General features: G+C 51.6%; 1 protein-coding gene across 17 annotated transcripts in view; it reads right to left on the reverse strand.

Annotated features, from left to right (window-relative positions):
* Positions 1-287: 287 nt before the first annotated feature.
* Cfap65 (cilia and flagella associated protein 65) overlaps positions 288-21,017 on the reverse strand; it is a 32,871-nt gene continuing 12,141 nt past the window's right edge. For 5 of the 17 annotated variants that reach the window (XM_050129622.1, XM_050129618.1, XM_050129619.1 and 2 more), the window contains 22 exons: positions 20,181-20,318; positions 18,673-18,918; positions 17,884-18,108; positions 16,850-17,008; positions 16,529-16,679; positions 16,097-16,228; positions 14,793-15,006; positions 14,352-14,480; positions 8,485-8,661; positions 8,176-8,242; positions 7,901-8,011; positions 6,657-6,848; positions 6,411-6,569; positions 5,381-5,527; positions 5,002-5,115; positions 4,725-4,832; positions 3,428-3,472; positions 3,014-3,216; positions 2,238-2,366; positions 1,276-1,758; positions 553-690; positions 288-441 (listed from right to left, as the gene is read on the reverse strand). In XM_050129622.1, the coding sequence (XP_049985579.1) occupies positions 330-441; positions 553-690; positions 1,276-1,758; positions 2,238-2,366; positions 3,014-3,216; positions 3,428-3,472; positions 4,725-4,832; positions 5,002-5,115; positions 5,381-5,527; positions 6,411-6,569; positions 6,657-6,848; positions 7,901-8,011; positions 8,176-8,242; positions 8,485-8,661; positions 14,352-14,480; positions 14,793-15,006; positions 16,097-16,228; positions 16,529-16,679; positions 16,850-17,008; positions 17,884-18,108; positions 18,673-18,918; positions 20,181-20,318 (3,579 nt within the window). In that variant the 3' untranslated portion in view covers positions 288-329. Of the gene's footprint in view, positions 442-552; positions 691-1,275; positions 1,759-2,237; positions 2,367-2,591; positions 3,217-3,427; positions 3,473-4,724; positions 4,833-4,999; positions 5,136-5,380; positions 6,570-6,656; positions 6,849-7,900; positions 8,012-8,175; positions 8,243-8,484; positions 8,662-14,351; positions 14,481-14,792; positions 15,007-16,096; positions 16,229-16,528; positions 16,680-16,849; positions 17,079-17,883; positions 18,109-18,672; positions 18,919-20,180; positions 20,319-21,017 lie in introns of those variants that run through there. The other 12 variants (XM_050129625.1, XM_050129624.1, XM_050129626.1 and 9 more) reach the window with 12 other exon arrangements.

A 21,017-nucleotide genomic window follows, 5' to 3' on the forward strand; every position in this document is an offset into this window, starting at 1 on the left:
CTTCCCGCCTCCATGGCCACCTGTTTAGCTCACCAGGCCTAGCACTAGGTTCTTCCAGGATGCGCTGTAGCAAAGCCAACTGCGCTCCTACTGAAGCGCCCTCCACTGGCCAGACTAAGTCCAGCACCCCTCTGGCAGTATCTAGCCCTCTTGCCGGTCCATGGGAAACTCATCCTCAGGTTTCTCAAGGTACGCTGGGTCTCTGCCGTCCACACTGGCAGCTCTCACCTTCCACACATCTCAATAGACTTCTTTTTCCAGGCAGAGGGAAATAAAATCCAAGCAGATAAGGGGGGCACTAAATGTTTTACTAGCAGGACAAGGGGAATTTAGGCAGGAACGTAAGAGGGGCTGGATGCTGACCCCAGCAAACAGTCGGTAGTAGGTTGCTGCATCTCAGAGCAAAGTACTTCTTGTTGCATGGGCAACAGGATGTCTGGCCTGCAAAACAGAAAGCCAAGGGTAGGAATGGGGTTGAGGCTGCCAACCGCATCTGAACGCCTCTCCTGTCCCGCTCTCCTCCAAGCAATGAGTATAACCCCAGGCTCCGACCTGTGCAAGCTGACTGGCGGCAGAGCGATGATTCGGGGCCTCGACGTGAGCACCACCTCTCCACGGCTTGCCTCCACCAGAATGTTCTGGATCATGTTCTCTAGTATCGCCTCCTGCAGGTTAAGGAAGGCTGGTAGCCTGGGAGGAGGAGGAGGGTGTTGCTCTGGTTAGCCAGGTTTCAGATCTGCAAGCCTCTTCTCCGCTTAGCTGTGCGCAAGTGCAGCGTGCAGTGGGCTCTGCCCAGATTCCCATCGGAAGCCCTACCCCCAGCCCTAACACTGTGGGGCGTACTGTTACAATGTCACAGATGCTAGGTGTGGGGCCATCGCAGAGCCAGGTTTGGAGGACAGCAGTCATAAGAGGATGCAGAAGTGGCCGTGTGTGGTCAAGGAATCCCAAAGGGACAGAATAAACCGCCCCTCAAAAGCCCCAGAAGATCGTGGTATCAGAAAAAGTCAAGCCTTTTCTCTGGTCCTACCTGTCCACTGAGAGACTTTGAAGACTTCCACCCCACTCCTGGGAGCACTGTGCTGGAAAACGCTATCAATCCGGTACCCTACACTACATAAATCTGGGTTCTGCTCTCTTGAAAATCCCACACCCAAATTTTACACTACACCAAGAGGTTGTCGCTGGGACCCAAGTTAGGAAGAGAGTCCCACGCAGCTGAGGCCAGCCTCAGTGTATGGCACTCCCAGATCTCATCTGGTCCCAGCCACTCACCTTCCAATGGCTTCTTTCTCATCATTTTCTTGCTCCTCTTTTACCATCGTTTTCAGATCCTGCTGCCATTGCCACTGCAGGGACTGCTGGGACACAGTGGGCTGTGAAGTGGCCTTGATCTCTGACCAGGTCAGCTTTTCCCCTTTGTCTATCTCCTCTTCCATTTCCTCCTTGCTCAGTTCTTTCTCATCTCTCTCCTCTTCCTCTTCTTCTGCCTCCCCCTCCTCCTCTTCCTCCTCCTCATCTTCATCCTCTTCCTCTTCTGCATCCTTCCCTGAGCTGCATTTGTCCTCCCCCTCCTCTTTTCCTTTCCCGTTCTCATAGCAGCCGGAGGGCAGGGACAGGATTGGCATTAAGTACAAGCTGCTCTTGTGGGCCAGGAACCTGGCTGACTGCTCGTTCCAGAACTGGCAGAAGTAAGGAACTTGCTCCACCAGACTTTGGTCCACAGCCTCCTGGAAAGTCTTGTCTTCCAGCAGGCCTCTGGGTAGGAAAAAAAATAAGAAGATATGGAATATAGTGGAAGAGCTTTCGGCTAGGACAGTGTTGTCTTCCCTGCTTCCCAAGGAACAGGTCTAGCTACCGGTTTTACTATCAAGTGCCAGGTCTGGAAGGAGCACCCTTAGAACACGGCAACCCTGAGCCCTGTAGAGTCTTAGAGGTGAACAGGATGTAGTACAGGCAGAGCCAGAAAGTCAGAAAGACACACATAAAGGGCAGAGTGCCTGAGGCCATGGGGAACTGCCTATAGATAACATCAGAGCAGCAACAGAAAAGTGACCAATCAGGACTCAACCCTGAAGATCTGTCTAGCCAGTTCTATCAGAGTGGTTCTATCCCAAGGGTCCTCCAGCAGGAATTCTCTTTTCCTCAGGAGTGGAGAACTGAAGCTTCTGAAGCTTTGTCCAATGCAGCGGGAGGGGTGGGAGGAGGAGGGTGAAAGTGCTCAGAGCAGGGGGTACCTGATGATGGCCGTGAGACAGTCAACCAGAAGCTGCTTCTTCTGCCTCCAGACAGGCTCCTCCTTATCAGGGGGTTCTTCCTCAAAACCTTTTGATTCTTCTCTGCATAATTTCTTCTTTGGCAGCTCCCTGGGGTAGACCAGGATATTCTGAGTAGACTTGGAAAGCTACTAGGCTATGGGGGGAGGGGCACAAGTCATGATGGGAGCTGCCCCAGTCGTGAGGACACAATTATGGTGGGCACACACCCAGTCTTAACAAAATATTATTGCTGTACCCAGAGAGCTGCACCCAACCCTTAGGTTAGAGCAGGACCCAGAGGCTTCAAATGGGCAAAAGGGGAGGGTGGGACACCTTGGTGCATTCCTCAAGGGCCTCTTTATTACTCTCTTCAAAGGGATCTGGTCTACATCAAGGTCAGCCTGGTCTACAAAGTGAGTTCCAGGACAGCCAGGGCTGTTACACAGAGAAACTCTGTCTCAGAAAACTAAGAGAGGAAGGGAGGGAAGGAGGGAGGGAAGGAGGGAAGGAGGGAGGGAGGGAGGGAGGGAGGGAGGGAGAGAGAGAGAGAGAGAGAGAGAGAGAGAGAGAGAGAGAGAGAGAGAGAGAGAGAGAGAGAGAGAGAGAGAGAGAGAGAAACAGTAATGATGATTCTCATTGCCCCAGTTCTTGCTTCAGCCCTTCCTAAAGGTTGAGTGTGGGCTTCTGCTGTCCTACAAATGGGGGAGAGGATTCAGACTACAGGAAGGTGGCCCACGCTTCCCCCAAGAGTTCACCGGTACAGGAAGTGGCAGGAAAACTCAGAGAAGAAGTTGGCCAGGTAGTAGTCAATGGCATGGGCCCTCGCAGTGAGGCCTAGACAGAGCAAGCCTGGCACTGGTGGTTGAGGACACGGCCACGATGTCTCCTCCTTTGCCAGCTTCAGGTTCCAGCTGGCAGGTCGGCTGAGAGATGGCTGGTTTGTGATGGGAGGCAGGGTCTTTAGGAAGAAGGAGGCAGAGGTGATAGGGAGCTCTACTCACGCTGCCAAGGAGCCCCCTGGCCTCGCACCCTAGGGTGGTTTCTTGCCTACTAGTATTTTCCTCCCTCTCTTCTAGTAGGCTGACTCAGGGCTGGAGGGTATCTCTGGAGACAAGCAAGAACCTTTTCAGCTACCCTGAGAATGGCCAGGCGGGGGCCTTCTGGCTCACCTTGTACTTCTTCACAGGTTCACAGGCTGTGCAAGGTGCTCTCCTCTGTAAGAGAGATCCCAGTTCAGGATCTGACAGCCCCAGCCATGCCCACTTCCGTCCCTCTGTATAACCAGACCTTGCTTCCCTCTCAGTTTTGCCAACCTCCCCATTTTCAAACCTTTTCTCGAACCTTCCCTAGGTAAGTGCCGCCTAGGCACACACAAGGAAAATCTGCTTAGTCAAATGAAGAATGGACAAGGAGATTGATTAGACGGAGAGAGGCCGGCCCTGAAGGTGCTCGTCCTTGGTGCTCTGGGTCTTTGAGACTCAGAGAGACAAGGAAAGAGGATTGGAAAGCGGTCGCACTTGCCTATATGATCTGAATTCAGAGGGGCCCAGGCTTCAGGGCAGCAGAACCTTCCTGAGAGTTCTGTGTGGTGGTCACAGAGGAGACTGGGGATACAAATGTGAGTGGAGGCAGGGGGTGGAATTAGGAGGAAGCAGCATGCTTTATGTTTACTATTGGTCTCCCGGCAGAGATAGAGCAGCCTGTGTTTTGGAAACGGTCGCTAGACACGTGCTCGACTGTAGGCACACTGTGCGCAGTCATTCTTGTAGCAGTAGCTCCACAGTGGATAGTTCGCTAGCATTAGAAGATAGTTTAAGACATTTGTTATTGACTGAGTGTGGTGTCTCGTGCCTGTAACCTCACAGGCACGTGGCAGGAGGAGCTGAACTCCCTGTTTAAAAAAATTGAATAGCCAAGTCCTCATATTTTGTACAGAAAAAAGGGGAACAAATGCTACAAAGAATTCCCATCACTCAGTCACTCCGCACTGAACAGCCCAGGGCCAATCTTGCCTTGCCTGGCTTTCACCTGTGGGATATCTGGAAGAAAACCCCTAATTCATGTTATTTTCATTTTATAGTCAAGGGACTAAAAGGTGAAGGGGTCTAACCAGGGTCACCCAATTAGCAAAGGTTAAAACCAAGAATCAAACCTAAGGCTCTTTCCAGAGCCTGCAGTGTCCTTCGTCAGAAGGTGAGTTCTGTGTCATTTCCTTTGTGTTCTCGGCACTCAGCACACAAAAGGCTCTCGTGAAATCCTTCTGCGTGAAGCCAGGGATTTCCAGCCAGCCTTCCTAACCCTGGGTGGCTGAGGAGAGCTGTGGAGCTGCTGTTGCCCAGTCTGGCAAGTCTAGCGGGCAGACTGGCCAGTTTCCCACAGAAGGCGGCTACCTCAGTCTATTACCTCCATCTCTTCTGGTAAGGCTGGCAGGATATGGGAAGGTGAGGCCCATTCCGCTCTCCTCACCTTCGCTTTCATGTCTGTGATGGTGAACTCCACCTCCTGCCGAGCCTTCTCCTCATTCCACTCCTGTAAGTCCTTGTGGTACTGATGCATGAGTTCCTGCCGGTAGACCTGGGCCCAGCACAAGGCGAGGGGAGTCGAGATCTGTATGCTCTCTGCTGGAGCTTAGCTTGGTACGCTGGCTTCTGCCTTTTTCTGAGGGTTTAGAGAACTCGGAGCCCTCCTCTATCCCATATGTGGGAGCTCAGCCCCCACGTGTTTCTCTGCAGCTGGTCCCTACCTTGCATATCAGGTCCATGCTGTAGAAGCTGGCGTGGACTGAGGCCTTCAGGGTCACCAGGATTGGGGTGGCCTCTTCAGGACCCACCTCTCCTTCCATGGGGCTCACAGTTACCTGTTGATTTAGGGACAGTCCTGTGGGTTTGGGAGGAAGGACGGCAGAGGATAGGATGAGGCAACTCTTACAAAGTGGGGTGGGATGGGATGCGATGGGATAGCACAGGATGGGAGGGGGTAGGAGAGGAGGGATGGGATGGGGCACGGTGGAAAGTGATAGGAGAGGCCGGGGCGGGCCGGGACAGGAAGAGGTGAGATGGACTGTACAGAACGGGGCAGGAGCCTGGCCACAAGTTCTGATTGTGGGAGCAAAGGACTCTCACCTCTCCGAAGTCTAAGGACCTTGGCTGCCAGGTGAAGACAACTGTCTCACTTTTGGAGATGTTGTTGAGGAAGAGCAGGCGGCTGCACTTGGCCTGCACAGGGATGTTTCCCAGGGAGATGTGGGACTGGGACAGGAAGACGTTCTGCTGGGGAATACAGCACAGCGTCAGTCTGGGGGCATGCAGAAGAAACCGTAGAGACACTACCAGTTCCTATGCATTTCCAGCTGGGCGATTAGCGTGTTAGGACAGCGGCCCTCTACTGTAGGCACAGTTGTTTCCTGGAGTTGGGTGAGCTGTGAAGGTTCAGGGGCACAGGCAACTTCCCCAAATTCCTCGCACAGGCAGAGCTAGGATAACCCCCAAAAGCCTCGCCCTAAAGCCTGCTGTGTTCCCGGGGTTTCCAGTGTTCATCCTGAATTCGGGTTCTAATGGGGCTCTTAATGGAAAAGTGGGCAGTTGTACAGTGATTAGATGGGTGGGGCCATAGATACATGGTTGTATAGAAGGGTACATAGATTTGTAAGTGGTACGAGGTTCGATGGGTAGATGAAAAAGTACATATATGGGTAACTGAATAAATGGGTGACTAGATGAATGTGCCAGGCCCCCCAACAATAAGAAGCGTGTGGACTAAAGGTAGTATTAGTGACCACTAATATCTTGAGCAAAATCTACCTGAGCCCCAGAGAGGGACTGTTCTATATGAAGACAGTACCTAGAATAGGAAGATGTCTGCATAATAATCTTAGCCCTGTGCTTACAAACAAGGCTGGGACCAAGGGTGCTGAAGAAGGTGGAGTGTCCCACGGATACCATACTACACATCACACATACATACTACGTCTAGCATACCAAGGGTACCAGACATCGGCTGCCAGGGTAAGCCTCTTGCACAGCTGGTGCTCTCTGAAGCTGGAACCTCACCCTCTATCCCTCCTTAACCTATCTCTTTTTCTCTCTCCGCCTTCCCAGCCCTTGACGCAGGCCACCCTGGACTCTAAGACCCTCCCAGCTTCCTTCCTCCCACCTGCCCAGGAACCATCAGTCTAGAGTATATGGAGCTGTTGTCCCATGAGGAGATGTTGTGGAAAGGAGCCGTGTCACCCATGATGTAGGGGTCGTATCCCACTCCTTGGAAGCAGATGACAGCTGAGTTCCATCCGAGGATGTGTATGGGTACATCCACCTGGGAAGGAACCGGTGAAATCAGGTATGGCGAGGAAGTCACAGCTCCAACACCAACCCTTGCCAGTATACCCAGGCCACCGCTCACTGTGTAGGTCTTGGCCTCGATGGGTGAGAAGATCCACAAGATCCGAGCCGTAGTGCCTGGCTGGATCTCCCCTCTGGGGTTCAGGCAGCAGAAAATAGGATGGTCAAAATTTTTTTCTTGAGCTTGTGACAGAACGCTCACCTGGACCTCGTACGTCACAGGTACTGAGCCACCGTTATATAGCTCATAAATCTGCAAGGGCAGGAATGGGAAGGTAGCCAGCCAGCTCAGGACTGCAGAGCAGATAGCCTAGGACTGTGCATTTGGGGAGGGCAGCTTATCTTCACGATAGACCTCGGAGCCCCGTCCCCAGTCATTTTCCCTCTAATACTTGAATAGTCCGTCTGTGCCATTTTAGGATATCAGCAATTCTGTTTGTAAAACAACAACTTAACTTCATTTGCTCTCAGTTTACACTTGCCAAGTTTACACAAGAGCCTAGTGCAAGCGTGGACTAGATTGAAAGCCTTAGAGGATGAGTGGGCTATGTGCACATTTCCTCAAATCCCGATAGAAGGGACACTTACACCAGACACCGTCGTGGGTGCGTGTACACGTGTTTGCATGTACATGTGCAGGCCAGAGGTTACCATGGATATTCTCCTCAATCACTCTCTTCCTGGAGCTAGCTTGGCTGGTAGAGAATGACTTTTAAAAAAGAGCTCTGACCTACACACACAGATACACACATACAAACATGTACACACACACACAAACATGTACACACACACATGTACAAACACATACCCACAAAAGGAAAAGTTGGCAACTTCTGAATTCACATTCTGACCCTCTCCTCTCTGGAAAGAGGGGCCTCTAAGAGCAGTGATTTCCAAACTGTAGCTGAGACTGCTTAGCAAACAGGTCTAAATGAACTGATGGGCCATAGCTAGCACTTAGAACAGGACAGAAAGAAACACAGATGTCATTTGTGTACTTTGTAGATAGGAGCAGATCTGCAGTAACATTGTGTATGTGAGTGGAAACGCTGGAGTGAAAAACAAATGGTATAAAATATACTAGCGTGGTCCATGATCAAAGAAGTTGGAAGACCCTTTTGTTAACAGGGGAACAATTTGTGTGGGAATGGAGCCTGGCAAAGGGCTTAAATACCAGAAGATTCTGGCCTTAGATCTCCCCAGTCATCCCGCGTGGGGCAGTGTCCGCCATCTTGTACGGACTGACAGACGCACAGAGAGCAATGCTTATACCTCGTGGCGACAGGTTTAACACAGGCCACCGACCTGGCGAGGGGGCAGGGTGTCCCCAATGGGGACAGGGATGAACTGGTGACTGGTGGAGGTGAAGTGCACGTACTTCTGCTCCAGCCTTACTGTCACTCCTATGAAGTGTAGCTGGAAACAAAGAGCCCATGGATGGCATGCTGCCCTGCAAGAACTGGCACACCCAGCAGAGATGCAGGCCCCGGGTCCCCAGGGGCACCACTCCCTGCTCCTCTCTTGGATGCCCAATGAGCTCCCACAGCCGGTCCCCAGCGGGACTACATCTGAGGTCTCACCAGGATCTCCCGTCCGTGGGACACCTTGAAGAGCACAGAGAGGCGATCAGTGCCAATGAACAAGTGGCTGGAAGGAGGGGACAAGGAGGCAGTGAGTTCCGGAGACCTCTTTAGGTGGGAAAACAAGTGTAGCTTTGAACCAGACAACCACCTCTGAGCTGGGAGCAGTCAGGGATGACACAGACCTCCCCTGCAGGGGATGGCTTCCCGGGAGGGGGGGGTTGTCTAGGGTCCCCTGGAGTCACACAGAGAAAAGTCAGAGCTAGGGATCTCCTGGAAGGAGGGACAGGGCACGGGGTGCAGGAGCACCTGTATTTGAACTCCACCATCTGCTCCTGCCCGGGGCTCAGGGTCCCAGCCTTGGGGTTGATGGAGAAAAGGCAATTATCCTCTGCACGCATTTGGTGGAGCTCAGTGCAGCTAAGCTCGGCTTGCTCCACCCACACATCCAGGTCCAGCTGCTGGTCGCTGGGAAAGAGGAAGGCCCTGGAGAAGGCAAAGGAGAGGAGTGAAGCCATGAGACAGGCAGAGGGGCTTTCACCATATACCCCCTGCATTTCACACCCCCATTTTAGAAGCTGGCCCAGGTTCTGGTGAGTAGGTGTAGCTAGGTGGATTCTCCTTTCATAAATGTCCCCAAACCTAGAAATAGCCAACATGATGGTCCACACTTGTAGCACTAGCACTTGGGTGAATGGGCAGAAGGACTCCTGAAAGTCAAGGTCAATTTAGGCTGCATAGTGAACTCCAGACTAGCTGGGGTTAAAGAATGAGACCCTGTGTGGTGGTTTGATGAAGAATGGCCCCTCATATGTTTGAATACTTGATCCCGTTAGGGGAATTGTTTGAGAAGGATTGAGAGGTATGGTCTTGTTGCTGGAGGTGTGGCCACGCTGGAGGAGGTGTGGCCACACTGGAGGAGGTGTGGCCACGCTGGAGGGGGTGTGGCCACGCTGGAGGGATGGGCTTGGAAGGTTTCACAAACCTGCTGCCTGCAGGACATGGTGTGAGCTCTTAGTTACTTCTCCAGGACCATGCCTGCCTGCTCCCTGCCATGATGGGCATGAACTAACTCTCTAAAACTGAAAGCAAGCACCCAATTAAATGCTTACTTTTGTAATACTTGTTTTGGAAATGGTGTTTCATCACAATAATGGAACAGTGACTAAGACACCATCTTTAAACAAACAAAAGCTAACTAGAGACAGAACCAGACACAAAACAAGTAAAGGAAAGTGAAGACTGGGGCTCTCCTTTTGGAAACCAGGAGCCAAGGGTGTCACTTGTATACGCGAGCCACTTAAGGCGGGCCACTGACCCTTCTTCCATAAGGCCTCAGTGATGTGTGATGTGGGATTCCCCTCTGCAGGCTATGAATATGTTTTCTTACCATTGGTTAATAAAGTAGCTGCTTCGGCCTATAGCAGGGCAGAATATATAGAGAGATATAGGGAGAGAGTTGGTGGAGTCACAGTGATGCCATGTAGCTGCCGGAGGAGAAAGACGTGGTACCAGTAAACCACGAGCCTCGTGGTAAAATAGAAGATAATAGAAGTGGATTAATTTAAGACACAAGAGCTACATAGCAATACACCTAAGTGATTGGTCAAGCAGTGTTTTAATTAATACAGTTTCTGGGTGATTATTTCGGGTCTGTACGGCTGGGAAACGAACAAGCAGCCTGTCTACATTTCAGGAAGGGGGCATTTGTAGCTCCTCAGAATGCTGGCAGTACCACCCAGGGGCCCTGAGGAGGAGGGTGTTGAGGCTTGGACACAGGCTAGAGAACAGGTTCCCAGAGGGCTGGGGATCTTGAAGGACACAGCAATGTGAGGAGAACCACCCATCCCAAGGCCTCACACTGTAGCAAAGTAGATATTGTCATGCAACCAGCTGGAAAAGCTAGTGACGAAGGGTCCCAAGGCCACCACTTGATAGAACTCTCTCCGAGAAATGGAAGGGAATTGGCCCCAGGAGTAAACTGGGCCAGGGATTGAACAGAGGACACCCAGAAATAGAAGGCAGAAAAGCTGATAAGCCTCACAGGAGTCAGGGACCTACACTCCAAACTCACAAGGGGTCTGTCCAGTTCCTCTCACTGGAAAACAAAGCATTTGGAAAACAGATGCGTGCAGCACTGGTAAAATTCAGAAAGAGCAGACATCCTCAAACATTGGTGGAGCGAGAGGGAAATTCTGCTGGCTTTAGGAAATAACCTGGCAGCATCTACTAAGATCAAACACATATGTGTCCTTTGATCCAGAAGTCGTCCTTTCAGGGATCTACATGTATGATTAAATTGCAGACATGAAAATATACTAACTCACACTGAATATCTAAAAAGTATTTTGTGTATGTGCACGTATGCCATAAACGTACACGTGTGTGAGTGTGGGAGCACACATGACACAACATGCATTTGGTCAGAGGGCAACTCTGGGTGTCAGTCCTTGCCTCCCATCCTGTTTGAGACACGCTTTGTTTACCACTGTGGATGTCAGATTAGCTGCCCACAAGCTCCTGGGATGACAGTTCCACCCCCTCTTCCCATCCTGCCACAGACGTGTGCTCCTGTGGCTGGCCTTACATGGATTCGAGATTCCAAGCTCAGGACCTCGTGCTTGTGCAGCAATCTTTGGACCCGTTGAGCCATCTCCGCAGTCACACACACACAAACACACACACACACACACACTGAGCCATCTCCGCAGTCACACACACACACAAACACACACACACACACACTGAGCCCTCTCTGCAGTCACACACACACACACACACTGAGCCATCTCTGCAGTCACACACACACACACACACACACTGAGCCATCTCTGCAGTCACACACACACAAACACACACACACACTGAGCCATCTCTGCAGTCACACACACACACACACACAACCATATATGAAACTATCTTTATGGTGGCAAAAAGGCAAAAACATTTTTTGTTCCTTTTATTGGGAACAAAATCTTTCAACACAGGGGTGGCCTAACAATTTAAGTCCCTTTATACTGTAGAATATTGTACAATTGATAAAAAGAATGTACTAGAGCTATCTGGACTCTACCGCATCCATTCTTCCTTCACAGCTCGCGTTCTGGAGGGGATGTGGCTGATTCAATGATGGCTGAAATCTGTATAGTATGTGCCTTCACTATACAAAACTTTAAAGAACCACTCTGCCAGGCACCCGCCGTCTGTGTGGGGTGCAAACACTGGGAGCAGAGTGCACCCCCAAGCCTGGGCCACCCCAGCACAGGCATGAGCGTGAGGGGGAGGGTTCTGACTTTTCTCTCATCAGCTATATGGGTTGGTCTGCTGCTCCCTCATTTTATATTTATATGGGAGATGTTGCCAGCAGTAGAGGAGGAGCTCTGACTATTTCAGGATCCTCTGGGAAGTGCCTGCATCTCCTCACACAGTCCCTCAACTGGCCTCCTGATGAAATGATCAACTGCTTCTCCCATGACTTGTGTGTGTGTGTGTGTCTGCGTGTGTTGTTTCAAGACAGGATTTTTCTGTGTAGCCTTAGCTGTCCTGGAACTTGCTCTGTAGACCAGGTTGGCCTCGAATGCACAGAGATCCACCTGCACCTGACTCCTGAGTGCTGCGAACAGAGGCATGTGCCACCACCGCCTGCACCCTGACTTGTTCTAGCATGCATGCTTCCTGTCACAATCCGGAGGACAGCGACACCCTACTAATCCGTCATCCCCTGGAGATCAGAGTGACAGGCCACGGAACATTAACTAGGCCATTATTCCCCTCGGCAGCTCCCGTCTCATCAGTCCCTTAACAAGTTCAAACTCTCTGAAGGAAGATTCCAGGCCCTTCATGTCCTGCCCTTGCCTGTACCTCCAGCTGCATTAAAGGTCCTCCTTTTCTCAATTTCTTCAACCCCCCTTCCTCTTCCTCCTCAGCATGCTAGGGGTTGAACCCAGGGCTCTGTATAGACTAGGCAAGCACCACCCTCCTGAGCTACCACACACTCAGTCCTCCTGAAAGTCTTTCTGATCTCACCGCCACCCTGCCAAATGTGAGTCATGAGCCTGTGAGTGTCACACCTCCCTCCTTCCCAGCACACCACCCCATCCCGGAAGGCTGTCCTGCCCCCGGTTTCTGTGGCACCGAGAGGGCAGGAACTGGCCTGGTCCATGTTTCTATTCTCAGTAAGCACCTGGGACAAATTTAGCCAATGAAATGAAAAGCACACTAGTGAGCAAGTGATGGTAAGCAGCGTACTTAGCATCTTTGAGGCTGTCCACTCGAATGCAAGGTGCTTTGCAACCATATCCCAAAGTCAAGCACAGCAGAACATCAGGAGGAAAAGGATTGATGGGAGAAGGCAGCTTCATGGCTCTCTGATCCTCCTCCCCGACTCGGGGTCTCCCTTCATCCTGCCTACTACCATCTCCAGACCAACTCCACACTCTCCTTGCACCGCAGGTCCTGGGAGGAATTAAAGCCTCCATCTATTCTTTATGAGCTCAGCAGAGAAATGCTAGAGTTTGCAAAAATTAAATTCTAGGAAATGGAATTGAGGGGGCTGGAGAGATGACTCAGTGGTTAAGAGCACTTCCAGAGGTCCTGAGTTCGATTTCCAGCAACCACAGCTCACAACCATCTGTGATGAGGTCTGGTGCCCTCTTCTGGCCGCCAGGCATACATGCAGACAGAATACTGTATAAATAATTAATACATCTTTTAAAAAAGATATTGAAATGAACCACAGCACAGAAAGCACAGGAGAGCAGCAGCCAGGCCACCTGAGCTCTGGAAGAAGCCTGGCCAGCTTCCAGTACTTTGGAGCTCCTGCTGAGAGGATCCAGTCCAGTCAGTTCTCTACCCGGGTCTTTCCTGCCCTGCTTGCCAACCCCGGACCTTCTCCGCACAGAGCATGAGCTGGGTTGCTCCTGTACATGGGTGTTCACATCCACCAAAATATCCCAGGATACAGGCCAACGTCCCGAGTCCTACAGACACTGGCTCTTGGCCTACTTAGCAGGCCAGCCAGCACCAATCTAAAGTTCAAGCCAGGCTATGGGCTTCCCCAGCCAGGCCAGTACCCCTGTTAAACTTTCTAGTTACTGGCAATCCTGCCTTTTCCCATCAGTTGCCACCTCACGAGCCAGCCTCCCCATCTCAACACCGTGAAGGCATGGGCATTCAGAGTTTAGGGGTAAGCATTATATGCCTGTCAGCACAGCCCCTTCCTTCACCCTCTGCTCAGGCCGGCTGGTTCCGACCAGATGACCCTGTTCACATGGTCACTCGCTCTCCTTCCCAGCACCCTCAGGCTGGGTCCTGTCTCTCTCAGCCTGATCCAGAGAAAGACCTTTCTTTTACACTTCTTAGTACTCAACCAGAACTAAAACTCTGAAAACAGGCATTTACTAAGAAATCTAAGCATATTCCCGCTGGGCACGTGAACAAGCCTGGCATGGAAACAGGAAGCTAGCCGGGCATGAGTTCTGGGCTCTGATGAGAAGGCAGAAGGACAGGGGAATGGGCAAGCTTGGCAGGCTCAGGTCGTTAAGCCTGGCTTCCTGTGACCAGCCAGGTAACTCTGTTTCGTGTTTCGTGGCCAGCTTCCACTTTGCTGAGCCACGCCCTCTAGTGGCAGGCTCCTCTCTGGCAGCAGAGGGATCTGACAGGCAGCCAGGTGCCCAGACAGTCCAGATTTACGAGAAGGAACTTGAAGTCTTCTTGCTGACTCACCGGTATGGGCAGGCACTCTGGGGTTGGCACATCTGGATTTGAACCTGGGTCTGCCTCTAGTAGCCAGGTGTCTTTGACTGAGGCCTTAGCCCACTGCCCCTCAGTCCCTGTCTTTTGAACTAATCTGGAGACCTCTTTCATACAGGGCCACTGTAAAGATCCAGGATTGAAGGCTGGAAAAACACAGTGTCTAGCCTGCAGCCGTCATTCAGTTACTGATACAGCTGCATCCAGTTTCCAGGAATTTCACACTGCCAAGAACCTAGTTGCAGCCAGTGCCATACCCCCGGGTACAGTGGGTAGTGGCAGTCTCCTCCAACCCTCTTACCCTGTCAGTGGGGGAGCCACCCCAGGTTTCTCAGGAAGCTCCAGAAAGTCAGGGGCTATTTCCTGCTCCTGGTCCCTAGAGCTTTGTCCTCGGACCCTTGTGGCAGCCCCCTTCCCAGCCATACCAGTCCAGGGACACCAGTCCGCTGTTCTTCAGTACCAGGAGTACCACTGACGGTGGGGCATCTAGTGGCGCTGCTCCAAAATTGAAGTCCAGCTTCAGAGGAGTGAAGACAGGGGGCGTAGGGCTCAAGCTGTGTGCGGCGGAGAAATGGCTCAGTGCAAGGAGATGGAGATAAAGCCAGGGCTCTAATTTTGGGGGTCCACCCCCAGGTACAAAGTGAGAAGTCTGGAATTCAGGGTCAGGGAGGTAGCTCCTTAGTCCTCAAGTCAATCCTTGCCCTTCCAGGCCCCTAGGAATAGGTAAGAGTTTGCCCCCCTCAATCCCTCTTCCACCCCTCCCCCCACCACTCAGCTTCCCGGGAAAGGCCTGGTGTTCGAGTGTTGTTGGTAGATGGTCCATGAACATCTCCAATCTTTCCTGCCCGACCTCGAGCCTAGCTTACCTGTGCCGGGTAGGCACCTTGTAGGTGAGCTCAGTGAGGGTTGGGTCACGTGACAAGTAACTATTGAGTGTGTCCAGGGAGAAGAGGTGCCACAGGTGCTTCCGGGTGATGCCCTCAGCACTGCCCATGGAGCAGATGTCCAGGATGGAGAGTAAAGGGTACACAGCTACCAGGGAGACATGGCACAGCTTCTGCGTTTTGCCAGCCACGCTATCTGGGGGCACAAGCATGGGGAGAGCAGAGGGTTTAGCTCCCCTGGCTAGAAGCAGTCTTGAGCACATTTCCAATGGCAGCCAGCCCTTGTCTAGACATTCTATGTGCTGGGCATTGCCTTTACCTTAACACACATCCTGCCAATTAACGTGTACCACTATTTATTTCCAAACTCACTGCAATAAAACCTGATTCATAGATTGCAAAACTACTCTTTAAGATATACAATTCAAGCCGGGCGGTGGTGGTGCATGCCTTTAATCCTCCGTGAGTTCGAGGCCAGCCTGGTCTACAAGAGCTAGTTCCAGGACAGGTTCCAAAGCTACAGAGAAATCCTGTCTCGAAAAACAAACAAACAAACAAATAAAAAGATATACAATTCAGTAGGTTTTATAGATTCACAGGCACACAGCCACCACCACCAAGTTTTAGAAAGTTTCTACTGTCCCTCTTGAAAAACTCAATACCAACTAGTCAACACTTCCCCACCTACCCCTTCCCCACCTCCAACCATCACTATTCTCCGTCAGTGTATTTTATCTATCCTGGATGCTTCAAACATGGAATTATTTGGTGCTTGGTGTTTTCTAACTGGCTTCTTTCACTTAGCACTGTGCTTTCAACGTCAATATAGTGATGTTATTACTTCATTCTCTTTTGTGGCCTATGATCATCTCGCTTTTATTAGTGGGGAAACTGAGGCATATTTAGGAAGTACCACATTGCCAGTAAGCATGGGAGAGTCAGAATCCCATCCCACTGAGTACATCTTCTTCTGGTGCCTGTTCCGGGAACTTCCAGCCGGCACAGGGGATGATAGCAGCTCCATCTCATGGAGGGGAGAGCTGAAGTTTGACTGAGATTTATTTGCCTGTGATCTCCACAGAAGACAGCACATTTCCTAGCTCTTGTGTCAGCACAGCTCAGGGATACGTGTATAGATATCACACGGACAGACACAGTGTGCACACCAGATCCCGAAGGCACAGTCCCTCCTGCCCTCACTTGCCATGCCTCCAACTCCATATCTCACAGTTTACCTCTTCCCTTCTCCCCTTCCAGACCCGAATCTCTACTGAGTACCCGGGTACCTCTGTGGGACAGGAGACAGTAGCTAATGGTCCAGGAATACTGGGAACGGTTCTTAGGACAGGCAGTCAGGTAGATGGTATCCTGGGAATGAGGCGGCATGGTTCCCTCCAACCGGTTCAATTCTAGAGCTGCTGGGAGAAGGTGCAGGGGTCATCAGTGGGCAACTGGACAGGGGTGTCCCGGCCTCCCATGTTCCTCCCCAGATCCCCTCCCGGGGTCACCACAACACTCCCTGAGAGCAGAGCAGGCTGGGATGAAAAGAACTATGCATCTCGATGTCATTGGCACCTGCCACAGTTACACAGTAGACACGCCACAGGGTTTCAGCTGTCATGCCCGACCCACACCATATGTGGGTCATCTGTCTTAAGGACACACAGACACACAGACACACTCCTCACTGACCCCAGACCCAGCCCAGGCCTCAGTACCACAGGGGTCATTGTTGAAGTCCTTGGGCCCCTGCTGCTCCAGGACCAGGCGGTAATAGAGGGTGCAGTTGCCGTCGTTCAGGAGCACCAAAGACTTGACCTCCCGGCTGTTCACCAGCACGTTCCCAAAGTCCAGCTCCTTTGGCTTTGCCTGAGATCAGAGACAGCCAGCTGCCGGGGGCTCCCCAACCCCTAGCCTTCAGAGCATTCCACAAGGAAAGACAGATCCACAACGTGTACCCTGCCTTCTTAAGGCTGGGCACCTGGGACTTTCCTTTCCACCCGGGCCCTGGCTCCACCCCCACCAGCGTCTCCACTTACAGAGAGGCATCCGGTAACGCCCATGCCCACCAGCCGAATCCAGTAGTGCGTGGTGGCTCGGGAATGGGTCTTTTGGGACTGTCTGGCTTCCCAGACCCACATCCCCACTCGGAACAGGTACTTGGTCTCCTCCAAAGGGCTGAAGATCCATGTCAGCGTCTGGGATCACAGAGGTGACTCACTCTTGCGTGCACGTGTCCAGGACGCCCCCTCCCGGGCGGCCTTTTGGCTGCAGGAGGTCCCATTACCAAAGTTTGACATCACTTCCCATCTGCCCGTTTTTTTTCTGAGTGCCGAGTACTTTGCACACACATTATCTCATCTCCGAAAGCCCCTCAATCCTACATCTCCATGACAGGGAAGACTCATTTTGATAGAAACTGGAGCCTCAGAGAAGTGGAATAGCTGGACCAGGGTCAGATACCTGGTGATGGGGGCTGGGGTAGGAACTCAAGTGAGTTTCTACAACTGTGGAATCTTTTAGGCTCTCATTTCCTGTCCCTGGGTGTTTATGGGTACCAAGTATTGGTAGTTACTGCTCTGAGTCTGACCTACCTCAGACTAGGGACAAAGTTTGTTGTTTTAGGTGCCAATTTGGGTTCCCCTTTCGTACTGATCTGGAACGTCTGGGTGTCTCCTTTCTCAGCCCTAGTTGAGAGAGTCACCCATTTGGACCATACCCAGCTGTCACACAGCTGATCCAAACCGCGTGCCAGGAATCTTACTGCTTGGGTGCCATGAACGGTGAAGTTTAGACATGCTGGGACCCTGACATCACTAATGCGGCGTTCAGTCCCAACTCCGCACTCCTAATCTGGATCTTAATTAAATACCCTTCCCCTGAGTCTCAATTTCCTGTAAGATGGGGGTGAGGAAGGTGTTATTAAAACCTACTACACCTCAGAGGAGGGGAAATGACTACAAATTGCTTAGGTAGGTACACATTACAGGCCATGAGAACCACAAGAGATGGCAACGGAAAGGGTGACAGGTACCCTCTCATATACCCTTGGCTCTGGGGTCCAGGCACTCACAAGGCTCTCGTTAGGATGGATGATGCCCTTGGAGGGCTGGACCGCCAGCATCTTTTGGTGCTGCTGAGAGACTCTCCATTCGAACTCCAGGGGCAGCCGTGAGGGGTTGTGAAAGGTGAAGTCGCTGGTGGAGGAACAGCCCACCCAGGTAGGTTTGAAGAAGATGCATTTGTGGGTGTCCAGCTTCAGCTGCAGGGGCTCCTCTCTGCTCTGCATGCTCACTTCCTGAGCCAGGGGAAGGGAGGATAGTGCCATGACCTTTTGGCTTGTTTGTTTAGGCATAGCTGTGCAGATTTTCACCCTTGGACGGGGACCGACAAAGCTGCCTTCCACCTTGAAGAACCAAGAGCCAGGTGTGGTGGATCACTCCTGAAATCCCAGCTCTAGGTGAGGCAGGAGGATTGCCTTGAGTCCAAGACCAGTCTGGCCTATATAGTGATACACGTCTTTAAAACACAAACATCGAACTCTCAGGGACCAAGAGAAGATGTATTAGTTTTTCATGGGGTCGGATTGGGGTCTGTTATCCAGCGCTGTCCATGCAAACAGCACTCCACTACCTGCAGCATGAGTCTGGGGTTTCTGCAGCTTCCCCCCACCCCGCCCCAGACTCCATGGCCCCAACGTGCCAAGGAGCAGTAGAGTTGTCACGGATGAAGCCCAGGGCTCTCTCCCTACTACTCCTCTTTACTAGAGAAATGTTCCCCAACCACACCCACAAACTACTTTGGTAGGGACCCTAAAAATATTAAGGCCTAAGGACCCAGCCTCCCCATCCCTACTTCCTACCTTGAGATACTGGGGGTAAAAGTTGAATTGCAGGTAGAAAATGTGCTGCTTCCACGAGGTGCCCTTGGGGTACGTGCTGATAAGGAAGACCTGATGGGCCCCAGGAGCCACAAGGCCTGAGGAGGGCCTCAGGGTAATGTCTGAGCTGCTGTTGGGAGCCTGGCTGAAGGTCAACAGCATGGGGCCTTCGTTGACCAAAAGCAGACTTCTGTAGGAAGGCTCCCCAGAAGACACTGCTGGGAACATCTGGGATTGGGGATAAGAGGGAAAGGGACCCTTCCTCAGGTCTCCACCCCTCGATACACATCCAGGGATACTCAGGTTTGGATGATGCTGTCTCCAAGGAAACCTAAGATCTCTGCACACAGCCCAACCAGCAAAGAATTCCTGGGAATTAAGGGGGGCTACAGCCTGCCACCAAAGAATACTCCTGTCCTCCAAAGCCCTCCACACACAGGAATATAGTGGTCCCAGAGAAAGTCAGGCCTGTAAGATCAGTCCTCAAGCTTAGAGGAGGAATCGCTTTTAGCTGTGATTTCCAGTTAAACTTTGGAGTGTTACTTTCATCCATCCTCATTCAGAAGAGTGGAGTACTCTTTCTAGGTGATTCTCACTCCGGTGTCAGAAGGGGATCAACCCCAATAGTCCCAGCTCCTAACCACTTCTTAGCCAGCTTGGATATGGCCAGAAGTAGGCTGAAAGCTAAACAGACTGCACAACACAAGGCCCATAATTCCTGGTTCAAGTTCCTATCCCTCTGTGCCAGCGAGTTCATGTGAGCCAATATGGAAGCGATGCGGGCTGCTACTAGACTGTGGGAAGGCATCAAGTCACACTGTGAGGAGCTGGCGAGGGACCAAAGGCATCAGAGAAGACACCCTTGAGCATCAAGGAGAGCTTTGTTTTAGGGAGGGGTGGCCTCGAAATGGATATTAAAGAGGCTTGGGGTTGGCAAGCCGAAGTGTGGCTGGTGGAGAAAGCAGGATGGTCTCATGCCATTGTTTCAAAGTGGTGCCCTTCCCAGAAACAAAACAACTAGTGAAAAGTTGACAAAGAGCCGGGACCTGGGAAGGGACAGCAGAACTGGGTTCTGGACACTTGGCCATGCACTTTTCAGCCCCGTGTCATCCACACCTCCCAGGTGGACAACGTCCCCAAGGTCTATCTGGGAAGGGGTCTAGCAATTCCAACTCTCGAGCTTTGGACTGGTTTACCCCGAGGGTCCAGTCTAGGGCTTGGGAGCCAGCAGGTGCCCAGTGAGCAGGACAAATGAAGGAGGTGGAAAGTGTGGAGGACCAGGTGAAGGTTCCAGAAGGAGGGGAGAAGGGCTGGTGCCCAATCGCTAAACTGTTTTTATGCTGAGACCAAGGTCCAAGAGCAAGCTACTTATTGGCCTAGATCCCTCAGATGGCCAGGATGGCCATGGGGATGTATTACTGAGGCCATTAGAAAGGGAAACAGGCTGGGGACCCTCATCTTGCTCCCCCTGTTGTTGGGGCTGTGCTCACCTTGGGTGCATCCAGGGAATACTGGGGGATGTGGTGCTCTAAGGCAGCGTAATAGCTGTGTCCTCGAGCTCGGACCTTCAGGCACCAGGATGGGGCCACTGTGCAGTCCTCCTCAATATTGCTGTAACTCTGAAGGACCTGCAGGGGCCAGGCCATGAGGAAATTCAGAGCTCAGTCCGACTCACCTTGCCCCTCCCTGCCCTGTGCTGCAGGTATCCTACGTTGGGCACAAGAGAGGAGGTTGGAGGGAGACTGCGGAGGACAGCCATATCCCACCCCTTCTGCTGGAGCCTCTAACTGGCTTTCTGCACACTCTGTGGAAGGGAAGCAGGCTGAGATGGGAAACAGCATTCATTCTTTAGGATGAGCCCAGAACAGCGCTGGCCAATGGGAATATAACACGAGCCACAGATTCTGGCTGAAGATGCAATTTTGAATGTTTTGGTGGCCGTGTTTAAAAAAAAAAAAAACATGTGAAATTGATTTCAATAATATATTTTATTAAACTTAACAGTTCCAAACTCCAATCACGTTATCATGCAATCATTATCAAAGCTTTTACTGAGGTATTTGCATATTAAATCTGTGAAATTTGGGCATATTTGATACACATAGCCATCTCTACTTGGACCACCATATTTCAGGTGTTCACTGGTCATGTCTGACTTTCCTGACAGGAAGGAAGGAAGGAAGGAAGGAAGGAAGGAAGGAAGGAAGGAAGGAAGGAAGAAAGGAAGAAAGGAAGAAAGGAAGAAAGGAAGAAAGGAAGAAAGGAAGAAAAGAACAGGGGCTGAGAGTATAGTTTAGTTGGCAGAGTGCTTGCCTATCATGCATCAA

Source organism: Alexandromys fortis, unplaced genomic scaffold, assembly GCF_014885135.2.
Source record: "Alexandromys fortis isolate MF-2015 unplaced genomic scaffold, M_Fortis_MF-2015_v1.1 scaffold_319, whole genome shotgun sequence".
NCBI lineage: Eukaryota > Metazoa > Chordata > Mammalia > Rodentia > Cricetidae > Alexandromys > Alexandromys fortis.